A 24,236-nucleotide genomic window follows, 5' to 3' on the forward strand; every position below is an offset into this window, starting at 1 on the left:
ATTTTCACTGTGTGGTCTTTTCAAGTGGAAACATTTATTATTGTCAAGTTCAGCTTGCAGCACAAAGCTTTGCCCTCGCTGTCAATGTAACATTCGTGCACACGGCAAGTTAAAGGACATGCATACGCGTGCGGAGGCGAGAGTGAGAGGTAGAGCGTCTTCTCCTGTTGGGTTTTAGAGCTCTAAGGGGATTTGAGCAAACATCAGTTCTAAGCCTGAGGAGGACAAAAAGCGTCAAGACACCTAAAAAGAAGCAAGATGGCCACTGTAACCTCCAAGAAGAGTAATGTCAATGTATTTACACGCAGCAACACAAAAAGGATGTTTGTCTGTCCTCACTGAGGTCAGAAGTCCCAGTCGTCCACATCCAGATGGCTAAGACCTGATTCCAGACTGGCCAGTCCAGACGAGGAGGGCTGCGGCTGGGAGCTCTCTGAATTGCTTATGGGCGACGCGGGCCTCAAGAGCTCGGGCAGCGCCTCAGAGGGACGCCGCTTGATCTAACAAGACACATAATCACTTAATATATTTGAATAATGTCAGGATGAATCTAGACATCTTACGCACCTGCTTGAAGAAAGGATGACCTATGAGAGCTGAGGCAGACGGTCTGAATCCGTCAAATGGAAACAGTTTAATACAATTCTGTAGCTAACTTGTCTAAATGGCGTGCAAACATGTCTACCTCTTTTCCGGCTCTCGCTGAAGACACAACTCCACAAAGGTGTGGAAGTGGGTAGAGAAGGTGCGGTTGTACGGGTGTCCTGACGACGACGAAGACGAGGCCGGCTCGCCGTTGGAGTGACGGAGTCCGCCTCCTACGGGCCCTTCGCAGATCCCAGAGTCTGCTCCAGAGCGCGACGGCTTCATGGAGAGCTCCTCCGGCGGGATCGTGGTGGTGTCCAGCAGGCACGGCACCGTTCCGTTTAGTTTCTCCAGCAGCATCTGTGCAAGGAAAGCAAGGTGCGGCGGTTAAAACATCCGTAGAAAGAGCATCCAGCCAGAAAAGTACATTTGTGTGAGTAAATGTGTTGTCTATGATGGTAATGTGTGGCGGGATGGTGAAAGCTGGCCAGTGTGAGCGAGCAGTAAAAAAAAAAGTTTAAGTACCAATGATTGTCACACACACACACAAGGTGTGGTGAGATTATCCTCTGCATTTGACCCATCACCCTCATCCCGTGGGAGGTGAGGGGAGCAGTGAGCAGCAGCGGTGGCCGTGCCCGGGAATCATTTTTGGTGATTTAACCCCCAATTCCAACCCTTGATGCTGAGTGCCAAGCAGGGAGGTAGTGGGTCCCATTTTTATAGTCTTTGGTACAACTCGGCCGGGGTTTGAACTCATGACCTACCGATCTCAGGGCAGGCACTCTAACCACTGAGCAGGCGAAAAACTAGGGGTCGACTGGTAATCAGCGAGGAAATTCGGTATTTTGCCGTATATCAGTATTGACTTTTTTTCCTTACAACTACAACATAACTATATCTGCAGATACAATACATACAACATATATCAGTATTACAAATATATATATTAGTGAAGTAGATAGTAATAACCACTGCTCAACGCTCTGCATTTTACCTTTTTCTCATCTTTTACGGGGGGCGCCTTTGGCGACCCATTAGCGTTCCTGTTCTGTAACCCTGTACACTGTTTGTTTGTCTAATCTTGAACGGGTTTGTGCTGAAAACATAGTTTGGTTGTCCTATCCTATCAAGCACCAGCCCTTCTGCCCTGCATGAGAAAAGTTCACTTTCTGCTGGAGCTAAAATATTTTTATTCATTTAAAAAAAATTTACTCTTGTCAAAAATTCTCCCCAAATATGTTTTCAAATCTGACACGGCATTTATTTGAGTTCTCGTGAGAATTCTTCTCCGGTCTGCTGAGCTGCGTTCACCGCAGCGCTCACGCGGCCACAACCCACACCCCCTCTCTCCCTCCTGCAGTGTGTCTCCTCTGCCTACCTGTCAAAACTTAAAATTTTTGCCGGGAAATTCAGTTTTTGTCCTTCTTTCCTGGCGTCTTCCTGGTCCCGTTGTGTTCGTTTTCGCTACTCCAACGATGGAGTCTCTCGACGAGCCGCCATCCGCAACACTCGATGCTTAGGCTCATTAAAGGAGCGCCGCAAGTTTCATGTTCCGTGATTCAATTAAATACGACAGCAAATATATCTCTGCCAAAAATCCAAGCTTTTTAAATACCGGTAACTTGAAACATATACTTGTTATATAAGTAATGAAGAGCAGGCAGCAGCTTACACATTCTCATACTTTCTGTAACATCCAGGAAGAAATTATGTCAGCCAGCTTGAAAAATGTCTCAACTATAAATTACGTGAAGGAGTCCAGAATTGTTTTTAATTATATGTTCGTAATACTTCAGGGTTCCTCACGAGGAAACCTGAGAATGTATTAAATCCATAAACTGTTATAAAATTGTATAAAATAGAGTAGATGGTGAGTTATTGTGATGTATAAAAATCTAATTGTTTTTACCATTTTTCCCAGGAGATTTCCCATATTTTGAAATGCAAATACTCCTCTTAGACACACATAATAAAGGTGTTTGTGAAATCATTTAATGTTTTTTGCTCCTAAATGAACCACAACATTAGCCCTGAGTAAAACATCATGTCGCTACTGGTCCCACGTTTCCTAAAAAAGAATGTTACAAAAACAATTTAAAGCCTTGTCAAGCTGTTTACTGACACATACTATTTACGTAGAAATAACTTTTACTGCAAATGAATATCGGCTCTAAATATTGGAAATCAGCCTCATTGACTACTACAATAATCGCATCAGCACTGAAAAATCATATCGGTCGAGCTCTAGTAAAAACCATGTGACCTCCTGTTTCCCACGCCTTGTCACTTCTGCACTGACAAAGCCCCTCAATACCACCAGTAGTGGTCAAAGGAAATTTAAGTGATCAAACATAAAGATAACACCAAAAAAAAAAAACAATTGACACCCAAACAAAGCATGAATGACTCCTACATGACCCATTTATGTTCTTAAACATTGCGTGTCCTCTCACCTGCGTGGCTGGCATGTCTTTAAAGGGAACGTGTCCGTTAGCCAGCTCGCATGCTGTGATGCCGAGACTGTAAATGTCTGAGCGGGAGTCATAGCCCTGCAAGTTCTGGGGGACAGTGTGAACAAGTCAAATGAATGTGTACACTCCAGTCCTGTAGGTGGCAGTAAAGTGCATTAAAAATCTGGTATTATGGCTTGTGGTACCTGCTGCAGCACCTCGGGGCTGAGCCAAGGCAGCACCTTGACACTGTTCTGCGGAAAGTCATGCACTACTTTGTCTCTCTGGCCGTGTCGGATCAGACTGAAGATGCTCCGCAGACCCGACATGCACACCTGACCGTCGGCCGAGATCAGCACGTGGCTGGCCTTCACGCTCCTGTGCGCGACAAGTTCTTAGAAAAAGATACAACATACAATAACAACGCCTGCTGTAGAAGCACGGCTTACCTGTGCACGTATCCCATTTGGTGGATGTATTCTAGAGCTTTGAGCATGCCCAGTAAAATGTACGCGATGGTGAGCTCGCTCATGCCGTCGGGGAAATGTGTGCTGACCAGCTCTCTGGCAGAACCTGGGAAGACACGATCAAGGTGAGACACTTGCTGTGCGTTAAAGTGATCATAGTTCAGGCGCCGCACCATACGCCATGAAGGGGGTGATGACCCACAGCTCGTTCTCGGCTATGAAGATGCTCTTGTAGGGCAGGATGCTGGCGTGGTGAAATAACTTGGACACGTGCAGCTCGGCCTGTGAAGCAACACAAACCAGACGGCACCTGCGTGATGCTCATGGACCCAATGTGCCGAATCTACAAATTCTACCCCAACTACCAGATGTGTTCAAACTTTTCAACTGAGGGTCGCACATTGAGAAATGCAAGAATGAAGGGGGCCATTTTGATATTTTTCATTTTCAAAATCAATATTTTGAACCTTTATGACTCCCCTTAAAGGCCTACTGAAACCCACTACTACCGACCACGCAGTCTGATAGTTTATATATCAATGATGAAATCTTAACATTATAACACATGCCAATACGGCCGGGTTAACTTATAAAGTGACATTTTAAATTTGCCGCTAAACTTCCGGTTCGAAACGCCTCTGAGGATGACGTATGCGCGTGACGTAGACCGGGGAACACGGGTATGCCTTCCACATTGAAGCCAATACGAAAAAGCTCTGTTTTCATTTCATAATTCCACAGTATTCTGGACATCTGTGTTCGTGAATCTGTTGCAATCATGTTCATTGCATTATGGAGAAGGAAGCTGAGCAAGCAAAGAAGAAAGTTGTCGGTGCGAAATGGACGTATTTTTCGAACGTAGTCAGCAACAACAGTACACAGCCGGCGCTTCTTTGTTTACATTCCCGAAAGATGCAGTCAAGATGGAAGAACTCGGATAACAGAGACTCTAACCAGGAGGACTTTTGACTTCGATACACAGACGCCTGTAGAGAACTGGGACAACACAGACTCTTACCAGGATTACTTTGATTTGGATGACAAAGACGCAGATGTGCTACTGTGAGTATGCAGCTTTGGCTTCTAAACATTTGATCGCTTGACCGTATGAGCGCAACTTTTTTTTGCGTATGTACGTAACTTTTTTAAAATATATAAGCTTTATGAACCTTGGGTTAGGTGAACGGTCTTTTGGGCTGAGTGATTGTGTGTGTTGATCAGGTGTTTGAATTGTATTGGCGTGTTCTATGGAGCTAGGAGCTAGCAGAGGAGCTAGGAGCTAGCGTAACAAACACGCAGGTGTTTTTATGCAGTATTAATTTGTGGCATATTAAATATAAGCCTGGTTGTGTTGTGGCTAATAGAGTATATATATGTCTTGTGTTTATTTACTGTTGTAGTCATTCCCAGCTGAATATCAGGTACCGTGAGTATGCAGCCTTGGCTGCTAAACATTAGATAGCTTGACCGTATGTGCGCGTCACGTACGTAACTTTTTAAAAATATATAAGCTTTATGAACCTTGGGTTAGGTGAACGGTCTTTTGGGCTGAGTGATTGTGTGTGTTGATCAGGTGTTTGAATTGTATTGGCGTGTTCTATGGAGCTAGGAGCTAGCAGAGGAGCTAGGAGCTAGCGTAACAAACACGCAGGTGTTTTTATGCAGGATTAATTTGTGGCATATTAAATATAAGCCTGGTTGTGTTGTGGCTAATAGAGTATATATATGTCTTGTGTTTATTTACTGTTGTAGTCATTCCCAGCTGAATATCAGGTCACCCCCGGCTCTCACAGCGTCTTCCCTATCTGAATAGCTTCAACTCCCCACTAGTCCTTCACTTGCACTTTACTCATCCTCGCTCAAATTAATGGGGAAATTGTCGCTTTCTCGGTCCGAATCTCTCTCACTTCATGCGGCCATCATTGTAAACAATAGGGAACTTTGCGTATATGTTCAACTGACTACGTCACGCTACTTCCGGTAGGGGCAAGCCTTTTTTTTATCAGATACCAAAAGTTGCAATCTTTATCGTCGTTGTTCTATACTAAATCCTTTCAGCAAAAATATGGCAATATCGCGAAATGATCAAGTATGACACATAGAATAGATCTGCTATCCCCGTTTAAATTTAAAAAATTCATTTCAGTAGGCCTTTAAGTTTGGTCCTGGGGACCCAGAAAAGACTCAGTCACAAGAATGTTAAAAACCGGTCATAGTATGTCAATTTTCTTTTCAACACTTACATTTCTAGACCAACTTAAGATGTATCTGTTAATATAAATGTTTATTTATTGTTTTAGGTTTTATGCTCTTTCTGTTAGGAAAAACACAAAATATGCCACATTTCACCCCCAAAAAATGTCAAAAGTGGAATTTTTGAAGTGAAGTAATTGGCGCCTTAAATATGTAAATTACTCATAACAACGTTGATTTTGATTCATTATTACTTTATGAGCAACGTCATTTTAAAGGAACATTTTAAAATATTTTTAAAATATTTTAAAATGTTCCTTTAAAAATATTTCAAAATAGAATATTTGATGGAGTGTAATTAGAGACGTCAATATGTCAATAATTCATAACATTGATTTTGAGACACTATTATTTCTGGAGCAATTACAGTTTTAAAGAAAAAAACTGCCTACTTAGCAGTTTTGTGTCATTAGTCAACATTGCAACTTTTTCTCATTACATTTCACCTGTATTCTATTTTATTCCACTTTAGTTTTTTTTATAATAGTTTTTCAGAATTTTCAAAAATTAGCTCCATGCCACAAATGTCCCCCGGGCCGCACTTTGCACACCTCTCACTTTAAGTATCAGATTTCAGCAGAACTGAGTTAAAAGAAAGGATGATGCAGACCTGCAGGTAGGCGACCATGTCGTTAGTACACGACTCCAGATCGATCCGTCGTATGGCCACATGCTCCCCAGTGGGTCTGTATCGGGCTCGGTTGACCGTCATCAAATGGTCCAGACCATGGCCTTTAAACACGCATTCATATATCACTCAAAAGTTCTTTTTCATATTGCTATTTCTAAAACACTGAACAGACAGGTAATATGTTTGTGTTAGGGATGCACTGATCGATAGGCCACCGATCAGTATGGGCCAATTACCACTGGACAATTATCACTGGAGAATTGAAGGATGAGACTAAACATATTACACACCAAGTAAGAGCAGATAAGAAGGCCTGCTCATTGCCAAGCTGGCTTGAAACAACACAAGAAGTGCTTAGCAAAGTCTAGGAAGTGTAGATGGAAGGACAGCAGAGAAAATTTACAAGTACATTAATAAAAGTTAGAGTACTGCAGTGTGTAGCGAGTTGCCAGGCATATGTAAGCATAGGGCTCATCAATCCACATATCAGTAGTCGATACCAAGGGTAGTATCTAGGGATGGGTGATAAAACGATTAGTTTCGATGCGTTTGATAAAACCTTCGATAATTATTTTCCTTCTTCAGAAGAAAGCGGAAGTTGCGAAACAAGGTTTGTTGCATGAAAAAAGGCACTCGCTCTCTGGTAACCGAGTAAGGCAGGAACTGATCAGTGGGAGTGACACGCTAACAGCGAATCAGGTAACAGTATCAACTATCAGTTTGGTTGCGCCATTTTGTAGTCTCGCCGTTGATTCTTTGCATGAAGTGAGAAGACAAAGAAAAAATAAAGAAATTGTGGATACATTTTAAAAAAGTCACCAAGACAGTATGGCAGTTTCTTGGATTTTTTCAAAAAGGACTGTAGTCAAACCAATTTGGGTCTGTAAATGATGCAAGGAGCTAGCCCCCACCAAGACTGGTAATTCTACATCAATTTAGCCACGCTCACTCATTAGTGCACAGCTGTTACTTCCTGGCATTAAACCTGCAGAAAATAGTTTTTCTCAGGTTTCTCTACGTTTACATTTTCACACTTTGCACTATTTTGTTACAGACCCACACATATATAAACAAACACAAATATATACATATATAATTGATATAAAACGTATATATGTATAATATATGTATATATATACATACATACATACATACATACATATATATATATATATATATATATATATATATATATATATATATATATATATATATATATATATATATATATATGTTACATATGTACACATATTACATGTATATACATATTTACACATACATATATATACACATAGATACACATACACATACATACATACATATATATATACACATGTACATATACACATACACATACATACATATACCGGTATAGGATATTATAGATACTAGAGTGATTAGAGCTATATTATTATTTTCACAAAATAAATTTTTTTTGTTTTTGTTAATGTTGACACATTCAGGGAATAACACCGGAGGACTTTGAGGGCAAAAACCAAAAGATTTAAAACAGCGGTCGATTGTAGTTTTTGCTTTTGTTTACTTATAGCGCACTATTGACTATTTAGTTTAAATAAATGTATGCAACAAAAGAGAATAAGGAAGTAGTTTGTGTGTATTTCGTTACACTGTCAATAGAACTCACCATAACTACATTAGAAAAAGTACAGTTACTATAGATTTGGTACTTGACTTCACACATGGATGATCGGTATCGGAATGGGCAGCATGGAACCCTGATCGGAACATCCCTGTTATGTGTTGTGTTCACAATTCTCCAAAGATTACAAATAATGTATACGGAGCATGAAGCGTGGCCTACCGATGGCGCCGAGGAGCTGATAGGCGCTGCTGTCAGGGAGGAAGCTGCCCATGGCGTCTTGACGTGGAAGGGAGGTCAGACTCTCCCGACTGTCCTCATGGGCCTGGCCGGGGATGCAACACAGACAACAAAGGTGTAAGCACAAAAAGGGGTCAGATTCCTTGTTTTTAAAATCATGAACGCTCACATTATCCCTCACATGCTCAATGTGTTAAATCAAGACAGTATTCCTTGGTGGACGTCTCCTCTCTGAATGCCTATGTCGTGTGTTGAATTTTGATTTCATTATTTGCTGCTATTAGGACGCCCCTTTTAGGAGGGGAGAGTCCACCCAGATTATTTAGTTCTAAAGCTGTCTAAAATGATGAGAAGTGACTCGAATTGAATGTTCTACAAAAAAAGACTAAGTACAAACAATAGCGATACCAGCGCTGTGAGAGAATGAACAGAGCTGTTTAAAAGATCGAAGCAGTCTCTTAAAATGGTCGCCTGTCTCTCATGCTTTTGTCCTCCTATGTAGGAGCCGAAATTGATAGTTAACTTGACGTGTGTGCCGAGCACACACACCTCCTTCTTCACACTCTCTCCAGGCTGGTACTTCATGACACCATTAATAATAATATTGGTACTAATAAAAGTGTGTGAGAGCGCATACATAAGGAAACAGTGTGAGCCTACATGTGTGTAATTCTTCTAGCAGAACCAAAGCCAAAGCTCGTGATTTCTAAGGCGTTCATTTTCAGCCAAAAGGAGGGAAAATATTCCTCTAACACTGCTGATGATATTTAATTTTGAACCTTCGTCATTTAAGCTAAAGGGAGGGAACGGTCGTGAGACCATCTGTTGCTCCGTGATCCCTTGTGAAAACACATGTTTGGTTTGTGTATAAAAAAAATATAAACATACTGTGAAGAAGCACATTTTGCTTGCAGTGAGAAGTCAACACAACCAAACGAGTGCAGGGGCGAAGAAAACGTGAGAATGCATGAGGCTATTAAGATTTCCATGGTGATGTGAAGGGTGTTGATCAGATACATCTTGGAGCAAAGCTAGTAGGGGGATGGACCGACACCTTGCTGAGGCCATGTCATCACTCAACTCAGCAGGGTCAGGTGGAGAGGGCGTGGCCATGCATTGCCACAGCAGAGCTAGTAGAACGCCATCTGGCTACGATGCACGTGTTTGGCAACGAGGAGCTCGCCATCAGCCGCATCATTAAGTCACCGCACCTGTGACTAACATGCATTCGATATGATTACGTCACAAACACATTTTTTTTGTCAGCATAAATGGCCGCAATGTGTTCCTCGCAACATACTTTTGAGCTCATGTGCAGGGACAGCCTGCTCTAAAGCAATCACAGTGTTTCCCATACGTCCATTTATTTGTGGCGCACCGCCAAGAATAGATTTGGCATTTCCTCTTAAATGGCATTGTAACTCATTCGCACCTGATCTGCCGGAGAATAAGAAGACGTAAAAGGAGGGATCAGTAGCTATGTGCACATGGACACATTTAATCGGATTAAAAGCCTAACCGAATGAAATATGTTTCATGTAAATACGCCATTCGGAATATTCTGACCTCGTATTCAACATTTACAGACGTAGCGTTATATACTGTTCAGTTTCTTGCTTTAAAACGAGACTAGCAAAAACAAAAGTATGGTGTAGACTAGTGTCATGTGTCGATGTAACAATAAAAGAAGGGATCCAGTTGCCATCTTAACGAGCTGTTTTATTTCTCGGCATTACAGCTACTTTAAGTGCTAACTACTAGCCTCAAACACATACACAGAATGTCATAACATGAAGATGCGCCGCAACCTGTACATAATCACAACATAAAATGCACCAAACAGCTCCATTTCAAAAAGAGGGGTAAAACAAAAGTAGTGAACCGAAGGAAAAAATGATAAACACCGTGATAACGTCGGACAAGCAGAAATGCACAAAGACATGTTTACGAAGGAAGTCTACTACTTCTTCAGCACCTGCAGTGAGCAAACTCGTCCAAAAGATGGCGCCTTGCACAAATAATAACAACTTTTTGTTTCTGGTGTGTGCTGCACATGTCAAGATAAAGAAAATTCTGATTTAAGGTGTGCTGCATGAAAATGCACATCATAATCAAATTAGGGCTGCAACAACTAATCGATTAAATCGATTAAAATCGATTACCAAAATAGTTGGCGATTAATTTAGTCATCGATTCTTTGGAACTATGCTATGCGCATGCGCGGAGGCTTTTTTTTTGTTGTTGTTGTTGGTTTTTTTTGTTTTATAAACCTTTATTTATAAACTGCAACATTTACAAACAGCTGAGAAACAATAATCAAAATAAGTACAAAAACAGTACAAAACAGCGCCAGGGCGGCGGTGAGGCTACGTCTCATGAGGTGGCGTAAGCTAGCCAATGATGTGTCATGTGCAGCTCACGTGACGACGGCGTCTCCTTTGCTGGAAAATTTCGAAAAATGGCGCAGGAAAACACTCCCGATAGTTTAGCGGAGAAACATCTTGAGGTTATTGCTTCAATGGAGAAAAGTGTACGACCTAAGTCGTCAAAAGTGTGGGAACACTTCACTTTAAAGACTTCAAAGGAGACCGTTTCCTGCAAAATGGCACGGAAGTACAACATTGCTTCAGGAGCACCTGAAGAAGAAACATGTTGGAGCCATGGATGAAGGGAGGAACTCACAGTACGTAACTTTTTAAGTCCATAGTGGCAACAAGCATTCATGAGTTCAGCTTTTTTGTAAGTAACTTTAACGTTATGCCTTTGTTGCAACGCGGGGCTGATAATGTGTCTCCGGCACATTTGACTCCGTTTTGAGAGAGAAAACGCACGCTTACCAATTTGGAAATAAACGTAACGGACAGAAATATCTCAGGTTGGTTTCATAATGGATCAATGTAGCCGGGCCGATAAAGCTATATAAATATATTTAGATTTGACGCTTTAGTATAACTAAACGTTATGAAGGTGCTGGAATATTTCATGCTATTATTCAGAGGCAGCCTAAAATGAATCCTTTATTATTCACAACAGAAACGTGTACAATATCTGATTCAGTTCTGATGAGTTACATTTCTGTGTTATTGTTGGTGTATGCTGCACCCCCAATGTCCACAACATGGTGCCAGTATGCTGTTTTTTTTTCAATAAAATACTGGAAAGGATAGAAATGTAGTTTGTCTCTTTTATCCGATTATAAATCGATTAATCGAAGTAATAATCAACAGATTAATCGATTATGAAATTAATCGTTAGTTGCAGCCCTAAATCAAATAATTATTTTCAGGGTCCATGTACACCGAAACATTCTAAACCGAATGATGATCAGATTAAATACATTTTGTCTATAGATTCTAGTGGTGTAATGTAAATGTCTTCTGATTTTTTGGTTGAAAGCCTTCAATTAGATAAAGAGGTGTACGAAAATCCTACACTGTATGCATTAAAAGTGAAAGACAGGTAGTGTTTCTTGCCTCATGCATTTACCCGGTAATAAAATACAGTGGTACCTCGGGATATGAGTGCCCCAGTTTATATTTATTTTTTCGGAATATGAGCTGTCTCTTAGCTAATCGTTATGCTGTAGGTTGCAAGAAAAAATTCTGATTACAAGCCTCCCTGCTGCTAGTGGGCGTAGCGAATGTCACAGTCTTACTCGCTAGCATTAGCTTATTGCTAGAGATGGACATAACTGTATTTTTCCAACCATGGAAAGGAAGAAATTGGTGTGAAGAACCGTGCTGAGAAGAAGAAGTGGATGATATTCATTGAAATAAAGAAAGATATAATCAAAAATATGACTGCATCATACTGAAGTAGAATGAGTCAAGGACGTTAAAATCTAAGCAGCATATATTTATTCATGAAAATATGCAGCTGCAGATGGTGTGTTTGACGGTGAAGCAGCTGGAAGGAGATAATGTAGAAGTCCGCTCTTTAAGTTAATGCTGTACATTGTTAATTTATTTATTTCATAAAACTACTGTAGTTGTTTGTAATGCATATTGTACTATGCTCATCTAAAAGTTCCTTGAACTTTTGAAAAGGCACGTTGCGTGTTAAAATCATGGCGAACACTAATCAAATTGATGTTAACTAATTTCAATGGGTGACGCGGTTTTGCAATACAAGTTTTTCAAGGTATGAACCAATCAAACTCATATCCCTGGTTACCATTGTGTAAGTGATCCTGAAGGAAAAGCATTAACCTTGTGTGTGGCGAGCTTGACATGCATGCAGGTATTAAAACTGGCTGAAATGCAAGGTGTGAAGCATACCACCTAGCATTCGACTAGTGGGAGTCAAGACTAGAAATAGTGCTTAGAAGACAGCTTAGAGACTCTTGGGCTGTACACTTTACCATCCCAGTGTCCAAAATGCGGTCATTTACGAATCGTGGCTTGTTTTTATGGACCCAAGGCACGTTGTAAAGAAAAAATAAAACACTAACAATGGAAAAGTTCAGCAAAAATACATTATGTGACAAGAGAAAAAGCTTAAAATTACATTACTAATAACACCAAGATGTGTTTTTAAAATTAATGCAAGTTAGCCGATGACGTCATAAAGTTCCACAAAGAGAGAGATCACAGTCTGGTGGGAAACACTGGATCCACATCCAAGAGGTCTCCATAGAGAGCCATGTCTATGCCAGATCACTAGGAATGCATGTTAGCACCAAGTCTGAACAATTCAGAGCACATTGCCATCACAGCTAAGTGTGAGAGGATTCCACGTTCTCTTTTAAAAAGCGGAAAAAATACTCATGCATACCGAGGAAGTGTGCAGACGCCCGGAGGCCAGCGACTGCTTCCACGCACGCATGCACGCACAATCACAAAAGGCACATTTGGCGTGATGATGCGGTGACAGGACACTTACTTTCCTGTGAGACAGTCCCTGAGCTTGCTCTGAGGTAGGAAAAACCACATCAATGACATGAAGACATGAACACACACTAAACATGAGCAGGAGCCTCATTGTTTAGGCTCCCTTCTGGCACCACAGTACAGTCACATGAGAGCACACTGAATGCCATGAAATGATATCCCCCCCCACAAAATGTTTGCTCGTACATATCCAGCTTGAAATTATCATTTTTATGAATGATGCATATAAACAAGTCCATTTCAGTAGCTGAGTCTGCAGGCTCTTGGCAATGCAACACCGCTTGTAAAATAGTGAACAACAGTATATAGAACTTGATTGGACTGTAATAAAGATGTGGTAAATATTTGACAGAATGCTCCAATTTATACAAAAATGTACTCAAAAGTATGACTATATCAGGGCTGCCACATCTTTTTATATGGCCCGCGAACACCTGGAAATAATATGAGTCAATAAAAGTACCTTATCTTAACTGACTAAATGTATTAGTTATTTCCTTTTTGACAGAAAAAATATGTTACGGCTGTCAAGAGATTCTTTTTTTAATCAGATTAATCACACTTTTACTGTGAATAATCCTGATTAATCCCTGGTTATTATTTGATTGCACACATTTGCTTAAAAAAATACCCCAACATTTGGATACAAATGCAATTTGATAGTCAGAATGTCATAGAGGAACTTTTTTTAAATGTTTTACTGAACTGCAAGTCATTGATTTTCTCAAACCTTGGTGACAGTAAGTTATAGTAAGAATTAAGTGCACATTTTTCACATTTTAGAGCTCTCCAAGAAACAAAAAAGTTTCCGATAACACTGGAAAAAGTCGCTAGATTTGTTGCTCGGAGCTGTGTGCAAAAAGTCATCCAAGAGGATTGGAAAGTCACCAGATTTAATGACAGTCGCCAAGTTGATGACACTGAATGAAGTGGCTGTCGATTTAGAAAAAAAAAAGTTTTAACTTACATGTATGTGTGGTGAACGCAGGTAAACTGTCATCAGCATAGTTTGTTGTCCTCGGTTTGCTGTCTATGTAGCATTCACGCTCGCGACGCCATCCTCAAGTTCATGTTTCGCATTAAATAATATGCCATTTAAAACTTGATGTGTGTTGATGATAAGAATGTTTTAACCTAAGTTCTATCTTAAGTTTCGTCAGAGTTTGTTTTGAAGGGCAAAGATCCCATCGCTCTATCGTCACAATCACTGCCTGTGAAATGTGCGCCAACCTTCTGGAGGTCAAAACAAACACTGCGATTAATCTTTTTATGTTTTTTTCATAACGCAATAAAAAAATTATTACTCACATGCGTTAACCTTGACAGCCCTAGTACTGCATGAAAAGGCATACCTTTCATTCTGTCCAATGGTGCAACAAACACTGTATATTATCATACTTTCCAAACGTTTGTCAAAATTAAAATACATACTTAAATATCTGCTTGACTTATGCTTCCAAAGCAAGATATGCATCAAATTGCACAATGTAAAAGTGACAATAGACTTTATGGAGAAATTTACAGTACTTTTGACAGCATAAACTGAAAAAACTCAACCACTATTTTTTTACGGTAAAATTATGTCGACTTAACTGCCAGTTTTTTTACTGTAAAATCTAGAGTTGTTTTTACTGTAAACAGATCAATATTGTTTTTACTGTAAAAACAGGTCAAGCAGCTCAATTGCCAGATTTAAAAAAAAAAATAGTGGTACAGTACCGTATTTTTCGGATTATAAATCGCTCCGGAGTATAAATCGCACCGGCCGAAAATGCATAATAAAGAAGGAAAAAAATTAGTCACATTTTTTGGGGAAATTTATTCGATAAAATCCAACACCAAGAATAGACATTTGAAAGGCAATTTAAAATAAATAAAGAATAGTGAACAACAGGCTGAATAAGTGTACGTTATATGACGCATAAATAACGAACTGAGAACGTGCTGATATACGCCTAGTCTCTTACGTGAATGAGATAAATAATATTATTTGATATTTTACGGTAATGTGTTAATAATTTCACACATAAGTCGCTCCAGAGTATAAATCACACCCCCAGCCAAACTATGAAAAAAACTGCGATTTATTATCCGAAAAATACAGTAATTTGTTGTAAAACCGACTAAATTTTACAGTAAAATCTGGCGACTAAACTGCTTGTTTTTATCTGTAAAAAAGTGGTACTGTTTTTCCATTTATGTAATATGTAGTAAAAACACTGTATATTTTACAGTAAAATTGTGTTAGTTACCAGTTTTACTGTAAAATCTAGATGTTTACAGATGTTTATATAATATCAAATGCATAGGCAAATTCATATATTATACGCGGTTACAAGAAAGACGAGTTCGACAGCCCTGACTAAAGCGACAAATAATACGCACCCAAAACGACGTGATCAGCTGTCAACAATGCCATCCACAAGCTACCCGCCGAATGCTTTATGACCACAAATTATATCCAACACATCCAACCACCAGTTTGTCAGCTATTTGACCTTAAAAAAGACAAAAGCTACACAAATGTACCCCTCCAGAGTCAATGTGTCCTTTTCCACCGCAGAAGCTTTTTCAGGAACATTTGCCCGGGTAACTAAAGTATGCCCTGTGTTTCCACCAAAAAAATTTCGTTCTTTGGGAACTATTTTAGTTCCTAGTAGCGAGGTGGGACTTTCTAATAATTCAAGGAACTTGAGAGGGGGCGGGCTGTGCTGTCGACCGTTAATTTGGGGGCGTTTCTAAAACTTTGTTTTTTAAGTTTCATCCACCATTACAGTGTGCGAGACGACTTGTTTATTTAAACTAGTGTGCAGTTTTGTGCTGTTTATTATTATTTACCAACTTCATTTCAATGCGCATAGCTACGAGAGGTGGATGGAAATCTTTTAAATATATTTACAAAGTAATATAAAATATTTAGCAGGACTTGGAAGCGGCAAGGTGAGCGGTTTACTGGGACTCCAGTTTGAAGAAAAATGTGAAATGAAGGACTAGTGGAAAGAAGTTAAATCAAGTATTCACTATTTACTTTGTTGCATGCCGTAAAAGTAGTCAGTGACACGACGTTTGTGTAATTATTTGTCTCAACATGAGTGAACCGAATGCTAACGCTAAATCTGATGTGTTTCACACTGACTTTTATTCTTTATGTATTGTTATTTACAGCTTAGACCAGTGGTCCACAAACCCAGTGTCCAAAATCTGGCCCGCAGGTAGTCCCAAATAAAAATAAAAAAATTGTTTTTTTGTTTGTTTTCAAATTATTATTTTTTTAATCTGTCCTTTCTAGCCCATCCATCAATCCATTTTGTACCGCTTGTTACTCTTGGGGTCTCTTAGCCGCTCAGGCAAATCATATTGTCTAAAAATGCATTTTCCCATCGATAACGTGACGTCAACACGTGTACGCTCTTTCAGTCAATTAGTGCACGAGGGGGAAAAAAAATGGCAAAATCGTTGGGGAAACATAAAATAGACTCAGAGTTTAGAGTTTTTAAACATCAGTGGGCATATGACTTGTTTTTTTGTGTATATATATATATATATATATATATATATATATATATATATATATATATATATATATATATATATATATATATATATATATATATATATATATATACACACTACCGTTCAAAAGTTTGGGGTCACATTGAAATGTCCTTATTTTTGAAGGAAAAGCACTGTACTTTTCAATGATGATAACTTTAAACTAGTCTTAACTTTAAAGAAATACACTCTATACATTGCTAATGTGGTAAAGGACTACTCTAGCTGCAAATGTCTGGTTTTTGGTGCAATATCTACATAGGTGTATAGAGGCCCATTTCCAGAAACTATCACTCCAGTGTTCTAATGGTACAATGTGTTTGCTCATTGGCTCAGAAGGCTAATTGATGATTAGAAAACCCTTGTGCAATCATGTTCACACATCTGAAAACAGTTTAGGCGGTATAGCTCGGTTGGTAGAGCGGCCATGCCAGCAACTTGAGGGTTGCAGGTTCGATCCCCGCTTCCGCCATCCTAGTCACTGCTGTTGTGTCCTTGGGCAAGACACTTTACCCACCTGCTCCCAGTGCCACCCACCTGCTCCCAGTGCCACCCACGCTGGTTTAAATGTAACTTAGATATTGGGTTTCACTATGTAAAGCGCTTTGAGTCACTAGAGAAAAGCGCTATATAAATATAATTTACTATTACTATATTTAGCTCGTTACAGAAGCTACAAAACTGACCTTCCTTTGAGCAGATTGAGTTTCTGGAGCATCACATTTGTGGGGTCAATTAAACGCTCAAAATGGCCAGAAAAAGAGAACTTTCATCTGAAACTCGACAGTCTATTCTTGTTCCTAGAAATGAAGGCTATTCCACAAAATTGTTTGGGTGACCCCAAACTTTTGAACGGTAGTGTGTATATATATATATATATATATATATATATAGCCCGGCCCCTGGCCAATTTTTTTTAACCCATTCAGCCCCCGGGTCAAAAAGTTTGGGGACCCCTAGCTTAGACAAACCATAAGGACCTGCCTGACCCCTATGACATCATCAGGATGACTTTTTGACTATTGGACACTGCGGACAAAAGCCTAACTTTTAATGTAAAATCCGACATACTTTGTTTTTAAATCATATTTTTTGGTATATTATTTCTCTGTATTTCATGTACATACACAATAATTATGACCTAAAAGCTAAGTCAATCAGGTGAAACTCAGCGTAAAGCCGCTACTTCTCCACATAGAGGAGCCAGTTGAGGTGGTTCAGGCATCTGGTGAGGATGCCCCCAGAATCCCTTCCTAGGGAGGGTTTAGCACGTCTGACCGGTAGGAAGGGACAATGAAGGGACTATGTCTCCCAGCTGGGGAGAGGGAAGTCTGGGCTTCTCAGCTTAGGCTGTTGCCCCCGCGACCGGACCTCGGATAAGAGGAAAAAGATGGATGGATGGAAATATGACCAAATATTGTCTGTTTATTCACATAGTTGGTGTGGTATCAGTGAAGAAATATGTGTTCCTTTAATATAGGGCTGGCGCTCATTCTTAGGCCACCAAAAAATGGGCCGTATTACACTTTTCCACCATTTATGGCAGTAATGACCATATCAAACAGGCAGAAGAAGTCGGTTTTATTTATTTTAGCACAACATAATTTGAAGTAAATTTATTTTTTGTCAGTTATTTATGAGTCCCTTCTTACGCAGTGTATTTGATTAGTATTTATTTTTCTAATCTGCCTGACCTAAGCCTAAGGTTTATGTGTTAAAAAACTATTTTTGTGATTAACATGTTTCACATCATTTGGCAAGGTTGTAAACTGTAAGTAGGTTAGATATAACGATTTAACACATTTAAAATCAAGGGTAAGATTACTAATTCATTGTTAATATTTTAGTGGGCCCCAGGCCCATCTGTAGTGGAAAAAGTTGTGCCCCAGGGTAAAAAAAGGTTAAGAATTGATTGATTGAACTCCTGTACTAAACCACTCCTCCAAACGTCATCCGCCTGATTTGTATAAACTAATCTGAACAGTGAGATGCGGTGGAAACACAAAACAACAAGTCATCAGAAACATCTAGTTCCTGAACTTTTGGTGGAAAAGGGCCTATTAATTAAAAGACTCCAGATTACCTTTTCTAAGTGCAACAGGGTGAAAAAGCATCAAAGGTACAAAAATAGATCATAAATGAGTGCTACTTTAGTGGCAGACGATTGTAACCCAACATATGCAAGTATGAAATGTTTAGTGGCTGTATTTTAAAGGGTGATTGCTTCAATGTGTTGTTAGTCTGTTTTAAAAAGGCTCTTTTACCGTTTTCTGTTTCGCTTTGGACTTTACCTCCAAATAACTCCAAATCCCGCAGGCTCTCCACACTCAATTTCTCAGACACCCAACGCTGACAGACAGACGGTTTATCGACAGACAAACAGGGAGAAAAGGAAGGACAATTCAAGCAAGTGTAAGAAGTTTGCACAGAAAGATTAACGCACCTGAAAGCAATGAATGATGATGATGATGATGATCATGGTGAATCACAATGGCAACAAATATGCTGCTCTTCAAAAAAGCTTTGAGTTCAATTATTGGTAGAAATTGAAATAGACTTACAAGGAAAGACATGGATCCTTTTCAGCGTCATACAATGTGGAAAGTATGTCCTGCAATACCTGGGAAGGATTTTTTTAATTTAAATTTTGAGTCCCACAAACTGTACCGCACAATCTGTAAAAAATGTTTTCAAAAACCGGCAAAAAGTGAAGAAAGACTTGTAGTTAGTGATGTGCAGCTCAATACTCAAATATCGATACCAGCTCTTTATGCTCCAATATCACTTCTCAAATCAAAATATCGATACTTTTAATACTTTAGTTGTTTGAGATCATTTATATAATTTACAGGAACACAGTGTTAAGTAACTAAATCACTGAGATCTTGTCTAAATAAAACACCATTCAATTAAATGTATTGGGAACATGTCAAAAATTCACAAGCATTTTGCTAAAGTGATCATCCAACGAAAAGGACAGAGCAAAACTTGTCTGGTCCCACCCCTGTGCCATAAGCAGCAAAAGTAAAAATTGTTTAAAAAGGAGATGGTAGCGAAAGATAAGAAGTGACAAATAATTCAGAAGGAGTAAATTAGAGGGAAAGACTTCTCTTCCGCCTAGGTAAGTACATAATGCGCGTGTAAGAAAATTACTGGCAAATAAAATTAGTCACTCAGTATTATTAAACCGCAACCTTTTACTGTAGGTTATTTGGAGACACTACATACGGAGTTGAATATAAATAAGACAACGCATTCACTGCAGAATAACGGAATAGTATGATAAATGATAAATAAATAAATAAATAATGAAACCATTTATTTCGCCCTATGATTTTATATTGTTTGAAGATGATTCCCAAGAGCAGCAATACTTAAAAGACACAACATTTTAACATTTTACTAGTCACATGTCAAAAATTCACAAGCATTTTGCTGAAGTGATCAACCGTCCAAAAGGAATGGGAACAGAGCACAGCTTGTCTGGTCCCACCCCTGTGCCATAAGCAGCAACAGTAAAAATTATTTTAAAAAGATTTCGTAGCGAGAGATAAGACGTGACAAATAATTCAGAAGGAGTAAATTAGTGAGAAAGACTTCTCTTCCGCCTAGGTAAGTACATAATGCGCATGTAAGAAAACTACTGGCAAATAAAATGAGTCACTCAGTATTATTAAACAGCAACCTTTTACTGTAGGTTATTTGGAGACACTACATACGGAGTTGAATATAAATAAGACAACACATTCACTGCAGAATAATGAAACCAATTATTTCACCCTGTGATTTTATATCGTTTGAACATTTGAACATTTTACTAGACACATTAGGTTTGCACATCACTCGGCATCGGATCAGAAAGAAAATCGGTGATATCGCACATTACTACGGAGTATTTTATTTGTTTTACGACACCAAAAGCACACCGTCGCATATATTGCGGGCTTTTGGAGAATAGTTGTAAAGAAAGTGTTTTAAACCAAATACATGGTCGAATTAGTGAGATGCTGAGCGCAGTTGTCATGGTGAACAGCACAAGCTAGCGATGCTAACATCCTTTTAACTGACGCAAGCTAAAATTTTTAAATCCGGTGTCCGTCACGTAACTTTTTGTTGTTTCGCATACATCAAAAATAAGGTATTGCCTTACCATTCATAGCACGCCAATATCGGGACAGTAATGACCAATGGAGTAACAATTACACTTCATGATAACAAAACGAGCTCGCCATCGCTTGAGCGCCGCTGACAGCTGACGTCGGAGTCGCGCGAGTTTTACGTCACACAAAGGGAAAAAAGTGGCGCGTGTTGATGACGTATACGTTTTCTTCCGCTGAGGAAAGCGCTGTGGCTCGTTTTGTGGGATACCAGCTCACAGGTAAACGGACAAAAGCGTGGACATAAGCGATATTCCAAAGTGTAACACACACATTTTTGGTAATGTGCATTTTAAATGCATTACGGCAGCTGCAGAGAAAAAGTGTGCACACCGACAGGACAGCACGGGCTGAGTTTGCGGCCTTGCTAGCCAGCTAAATGCTAATAATGCTACTCTCCCGTGTAATGTTGTCATCGTGTTCTTTACGTTGTTATTTACTGAGTAATAATCACAATGCAACGCCTTGCCTTGGTCCTCTAGCTATATTATTCAGTTTTTGATACGTTCCTACCTTTTTGCAAACCGAATTTGTGCCGAAAGCTTCGATTCTTAGCTGTACACACAAACGTTCATATTGAATATTGTATTGTTTTTGTTTACGTACGTTGTTCACTCATGAGTAGAGATGTCCGATAATGGCTTTTTTGCCGATATCCCGATATTTTCCAACTCTTAATTACCGATTCCGATATCAACCGATACCGATATATACAGTCGTGGAATAACCACATTATTATGCCTAATTTTGTTGTGATGCCCCGCTGGATGCATTAAACAATGTAACAAGGTTTTCCAAAATAAATCCACTCAATTTATGGAAAAAAATGCCAACATGGCACTGCCATATTTATTATTGAAGTCACAAAGTGCATTATTTTTTTTAACATCCCTCAAAACAGCAGTTTGGAATTTGGGACATGCTCTCCCTGAGAGAGCGTGAGGAGGTTGAGGTGGGGGGGTTGAGGTAGGGGGTAGCGGGGGGTGTATATTGTAGCGTCCCGGAAGAGTTAATGCTGCTAGGGGTTCTGGGTATTTGTTCTGTTGTGTTTATGTTGTGTTACGGTGCGGATGTTCTCCCAAAATGTGTTTGTCATCCTTGTTTGGTGTGGGTTCACAGTGTGGCGCATATTTGTAACAGTGTTAAAGTTGTTTATACGGTCACCCTCAGTGTGACCTGTATGGCTGTTGACCAAGTATGCTTGCATTCACTTGTGTGTGTGAAAAGCCGTAGATATTATGTGATTGGGCCGGCACGCAAAGACAGTGCCTTTAAGGCACGCCCCCAATATTGTTGTCTGGATGAAAATCAGGAAAAATTCGGGAGAAGGGTTTCCCCGGGAGATTTTCGGGAGGGGCACTGAAATTCGGGAGTCTCCCGGGAAAATTGGGAGGGTTGGCAAGTATGACTGGGCGACGCAACTGCTCTGTACCTCTCCCTACGTCCGTGTACCACTCCGTACAGCGGCGTTTTAAAAAGTCATAAATTTAACTTTTTGAAACTGATACCAATAATTTCCGATATTACATTTTAAAGCCTTTATCGGCCGATAATATCGGCAGTCCGATATTGTCGAAAATCTCTACTAATGAGCATATTGACACCGAGACTAAAATCTATTAGATGCTAAAAACACACCAGTGATGTGTATTTTCCTCAGATTTCAATAGACTATAGTAGGGTTGCATGATTTTGAGAAAAACCCAATCGCGATATTTCTCTGCAAAATTGCGATTCGTTTTGCGATTTTTATAAATCTAAGAAGGAAGACATCACTTTTAGACCGTCTATCAACATGCACATTAAAATGATATGCAATCATTTACTTTCAAAAGTATTTGGCTCTATGCAGACAGACTCAGAGCTTTTACTCTACATCATGCTCTTTAAATGAAGAAAGAACCGATACAAATTATACAGAGGGGTTATTTTAAAAAATGTTGTTGGATGATATATTGTCCCACAGAGTATTGCTGATAAACGATATGATTGTCGGCGTTATTTTGTGACCAAATTTAGCACTAATTTCATAATAATATCCAATAATAATCAGAAATTTACGGATATGGTATTTTCAGGGCTATTACCCATTTTTAGTAGTCAAGGAAGCCGATAACCGATATTTAAGGCAAATATTAATTTGCTTTAAAAGTTACTTAAACATGAATAGTATATATCAGTCAACAGCTGGACAAGACTTAAGGTTGTTTTTTAACATTATTTCTGAGGAATCGTCAGAACCATTGCTGCAATAACAGTGCAATACATTTTAAAGTTGCAATATACACATCAAATATTTAATATAATCAACAGTATTACCGTTTTTCTTAATTTTTTTCTTTTCATAACATGGTCACTACTGCCTAGTTTCCTCTTGTTATATTCTTATTTTTACAGTTATATTTTTATTCTTATTGTTATATTTTCTATTTTATTTCCATTTATACCTGTATTATTCACTTTTTAAATTCTATCTCAATTCTGTACACTGCTGCTGGAATTTTTAGTTTCCTGATGTAACTCTCCTGAAGGAATCAATAAAGTACTATCTATCTATCTATTTACATAATGCGACATAATTGTGCAGCTCTATAATATATATCGGATTTGTGTGGTTTGTGCGCGGCCCCCGAAAGTGATAACAGCAACTAGGATTTCAAAACAAACTATGATACTGTATTTTTATTCTTATTGCATGGATTTGAGATGATAATCCGATTGTTTTCTCACAGTCTAGCCATGAATTGGAACAAAGGAGCTCCCGGTGTGAAGCGAGGGTTCGGCTTTGGAGGATTTTCACTTGCCGGGAAGAAAGAGGAGCCCCAAGTTTCCAAACCATCTCACACAACATTTGGGCCTCCTGGATCAAGCAGCGGTTACGGGAAAGGCCAACTCCCATCATTCTACAAAATAGGAACTAAAAGGAGCAATTTTGATGAAGAGAATGCGTGAGTGTTCCGTCTTGTGTACACACAACAAAAACGACAACAATGTCTGCGAATGACATGTACACCAACATGTGAATGGTAGGTATTTTGAGGACGATGAAGAGGAGTCCAGCAGCAACGTGGACCTGCCGTACATCCCGGCTGAGAACTCGCCCACACGGCTGCAAATGAAGTCTGGTGGCGGCTCAGACAGCGAGGACGATCCCCTCGACGCCTTCATGGCCGAGGTCGAGGTGAGTGCAATCAACTGGCAAACATCAACTACTCGACTTGTCGTTCTCTCACTCACAAAACTCCTTCCCTGCCAGAACCAAGCGGCAAAGGACATTAAGAAAATTGAGGAAAAGGCGGCCAAGTAAGATGTTTTCTGTATCTTTATCTAAAAAAAGTGTCTTTGTTGTATTGTGTGGCGCAGTAAGCGACATGCCTGCATTTCCAGTCTGGTGCTACAGTACAAAGGA

General features: G+C 39.4%; 2 protein-coding genes across 10 annotated transcripts in view; one reads left to right on the top strand and one right to left on the bottom strand.

The window, feature by feature from the left end:
* strada (STE20 related adaptor alpha) lies at positions 1–21,363 on the bottom strand. Of its 9 annotated transcripts, none has more exons than XM_062050187.1 (12): positions 20,821–20,898; positions 19,232–19,290; positions 18,962–19,019; positions 8,212–8,314; positions 6,369–6,490; positions 3,679–3,787; positions 3,488–3,611; positions 3,245–3,416; positions 3,042–3,146; positions 686–945; positions 568–610; positions 1–500 (listed from the first exon to the last, which is right to left on the bottom strand). In XM_062050187.1, exons 4-12 carry the CDS (start codon positions 8,261–8,263, stop codon positions 345–347), a joined length of 1,143 nt encoding a protein of 380 aa, XP_061906171.1. In that variant the 5' UTR covers positions 8,264–8,314; positions 18,962–19,019; positions 19,232–19,290; positions 20,821–20,898; the 3' UTR covers positions 1–344. The 9 variants fall into 9 exon arrangements, with proteins under 9 accessions (XP_061906171.1, XP_061906172.1, XP_061906174.1 ...); XM_062050188.1 differs by having other exon boundaries at positions 18,935–19,019; XM_062050190.1 differs by lacking the exon at positions 18,962–19,019 and adding an exon at positions 13,111–13,139 and having other exon boundaries at positions 20,821–20,844.
* ddx42 (DEAD (Asp-Glu-Ala-Asp) box helicase 42) overlaps positions 20,904–24,236 on the top strand; it is a 21,300-nt gene continuing 17,967 nt past the window's right edge. Inside the window, exons 1-4 of the mRNA XM_062050179.1 lie at positions 20,904–21,048; positions 23,560–23,775; positions 23,858–24,008; positions 24,084–24,130. Coding sequence (XP_061906163.1) covers positions 23,567–23,775; positions 23,858–24,008; positions 24,084–24,130 — 407 coding nt within the window. The 5' untranslated portion in view covers positions 20,904–21,048; positions 23,560–23,566. The remainder of the gene's footprint in view (positions 21,049–23,559; positions 23,776–23,857; positions 24,009–24,083; positions 24,131–24,236) is intronic.

This window comes from Entelurus aequoreus, linkage group LG06 (assembly GCF_033978785.1).
Source record: "Entelurus aequoreus isolate RoL-2023_Sb linkage group LG06, RoL_Eaeq_v1.1, whole genome shotgun sequence".
NCBI classification, from domain to species: Eukaryota; Metazoa; Chordata; class Actinopteri; order Syngnathiformes; family Syngnathidae; genus Entelurus; species Entelurus aequoreus.

What these genes read in the sequence shown, in the direction of transcription:
- strada (XM_062050183.1), bottom strand. Translation starts at nt 19,149, where the DNA reads ATGATCATCATCATCATCATCATTCATTGCTTTCAG. An exon ending in GCCCCGAGGTGCTGCAGCAG is followed by an intron (nt 3,147 to 3,244) that starts GTACCACAAGCC and finishes ACTGTCCCCCAG; the next exon opens with AACTTGCAGGGCTATGACTC. An exon ending in CAGCGAGAGCCGGAAAAGAG is followed by an intron (nt 611 to 685) that starts GTAGACATGTTT and finishes TGACGGATTCAG; the next exon opens with ACCGTCTGCCTCAGCTCTCA.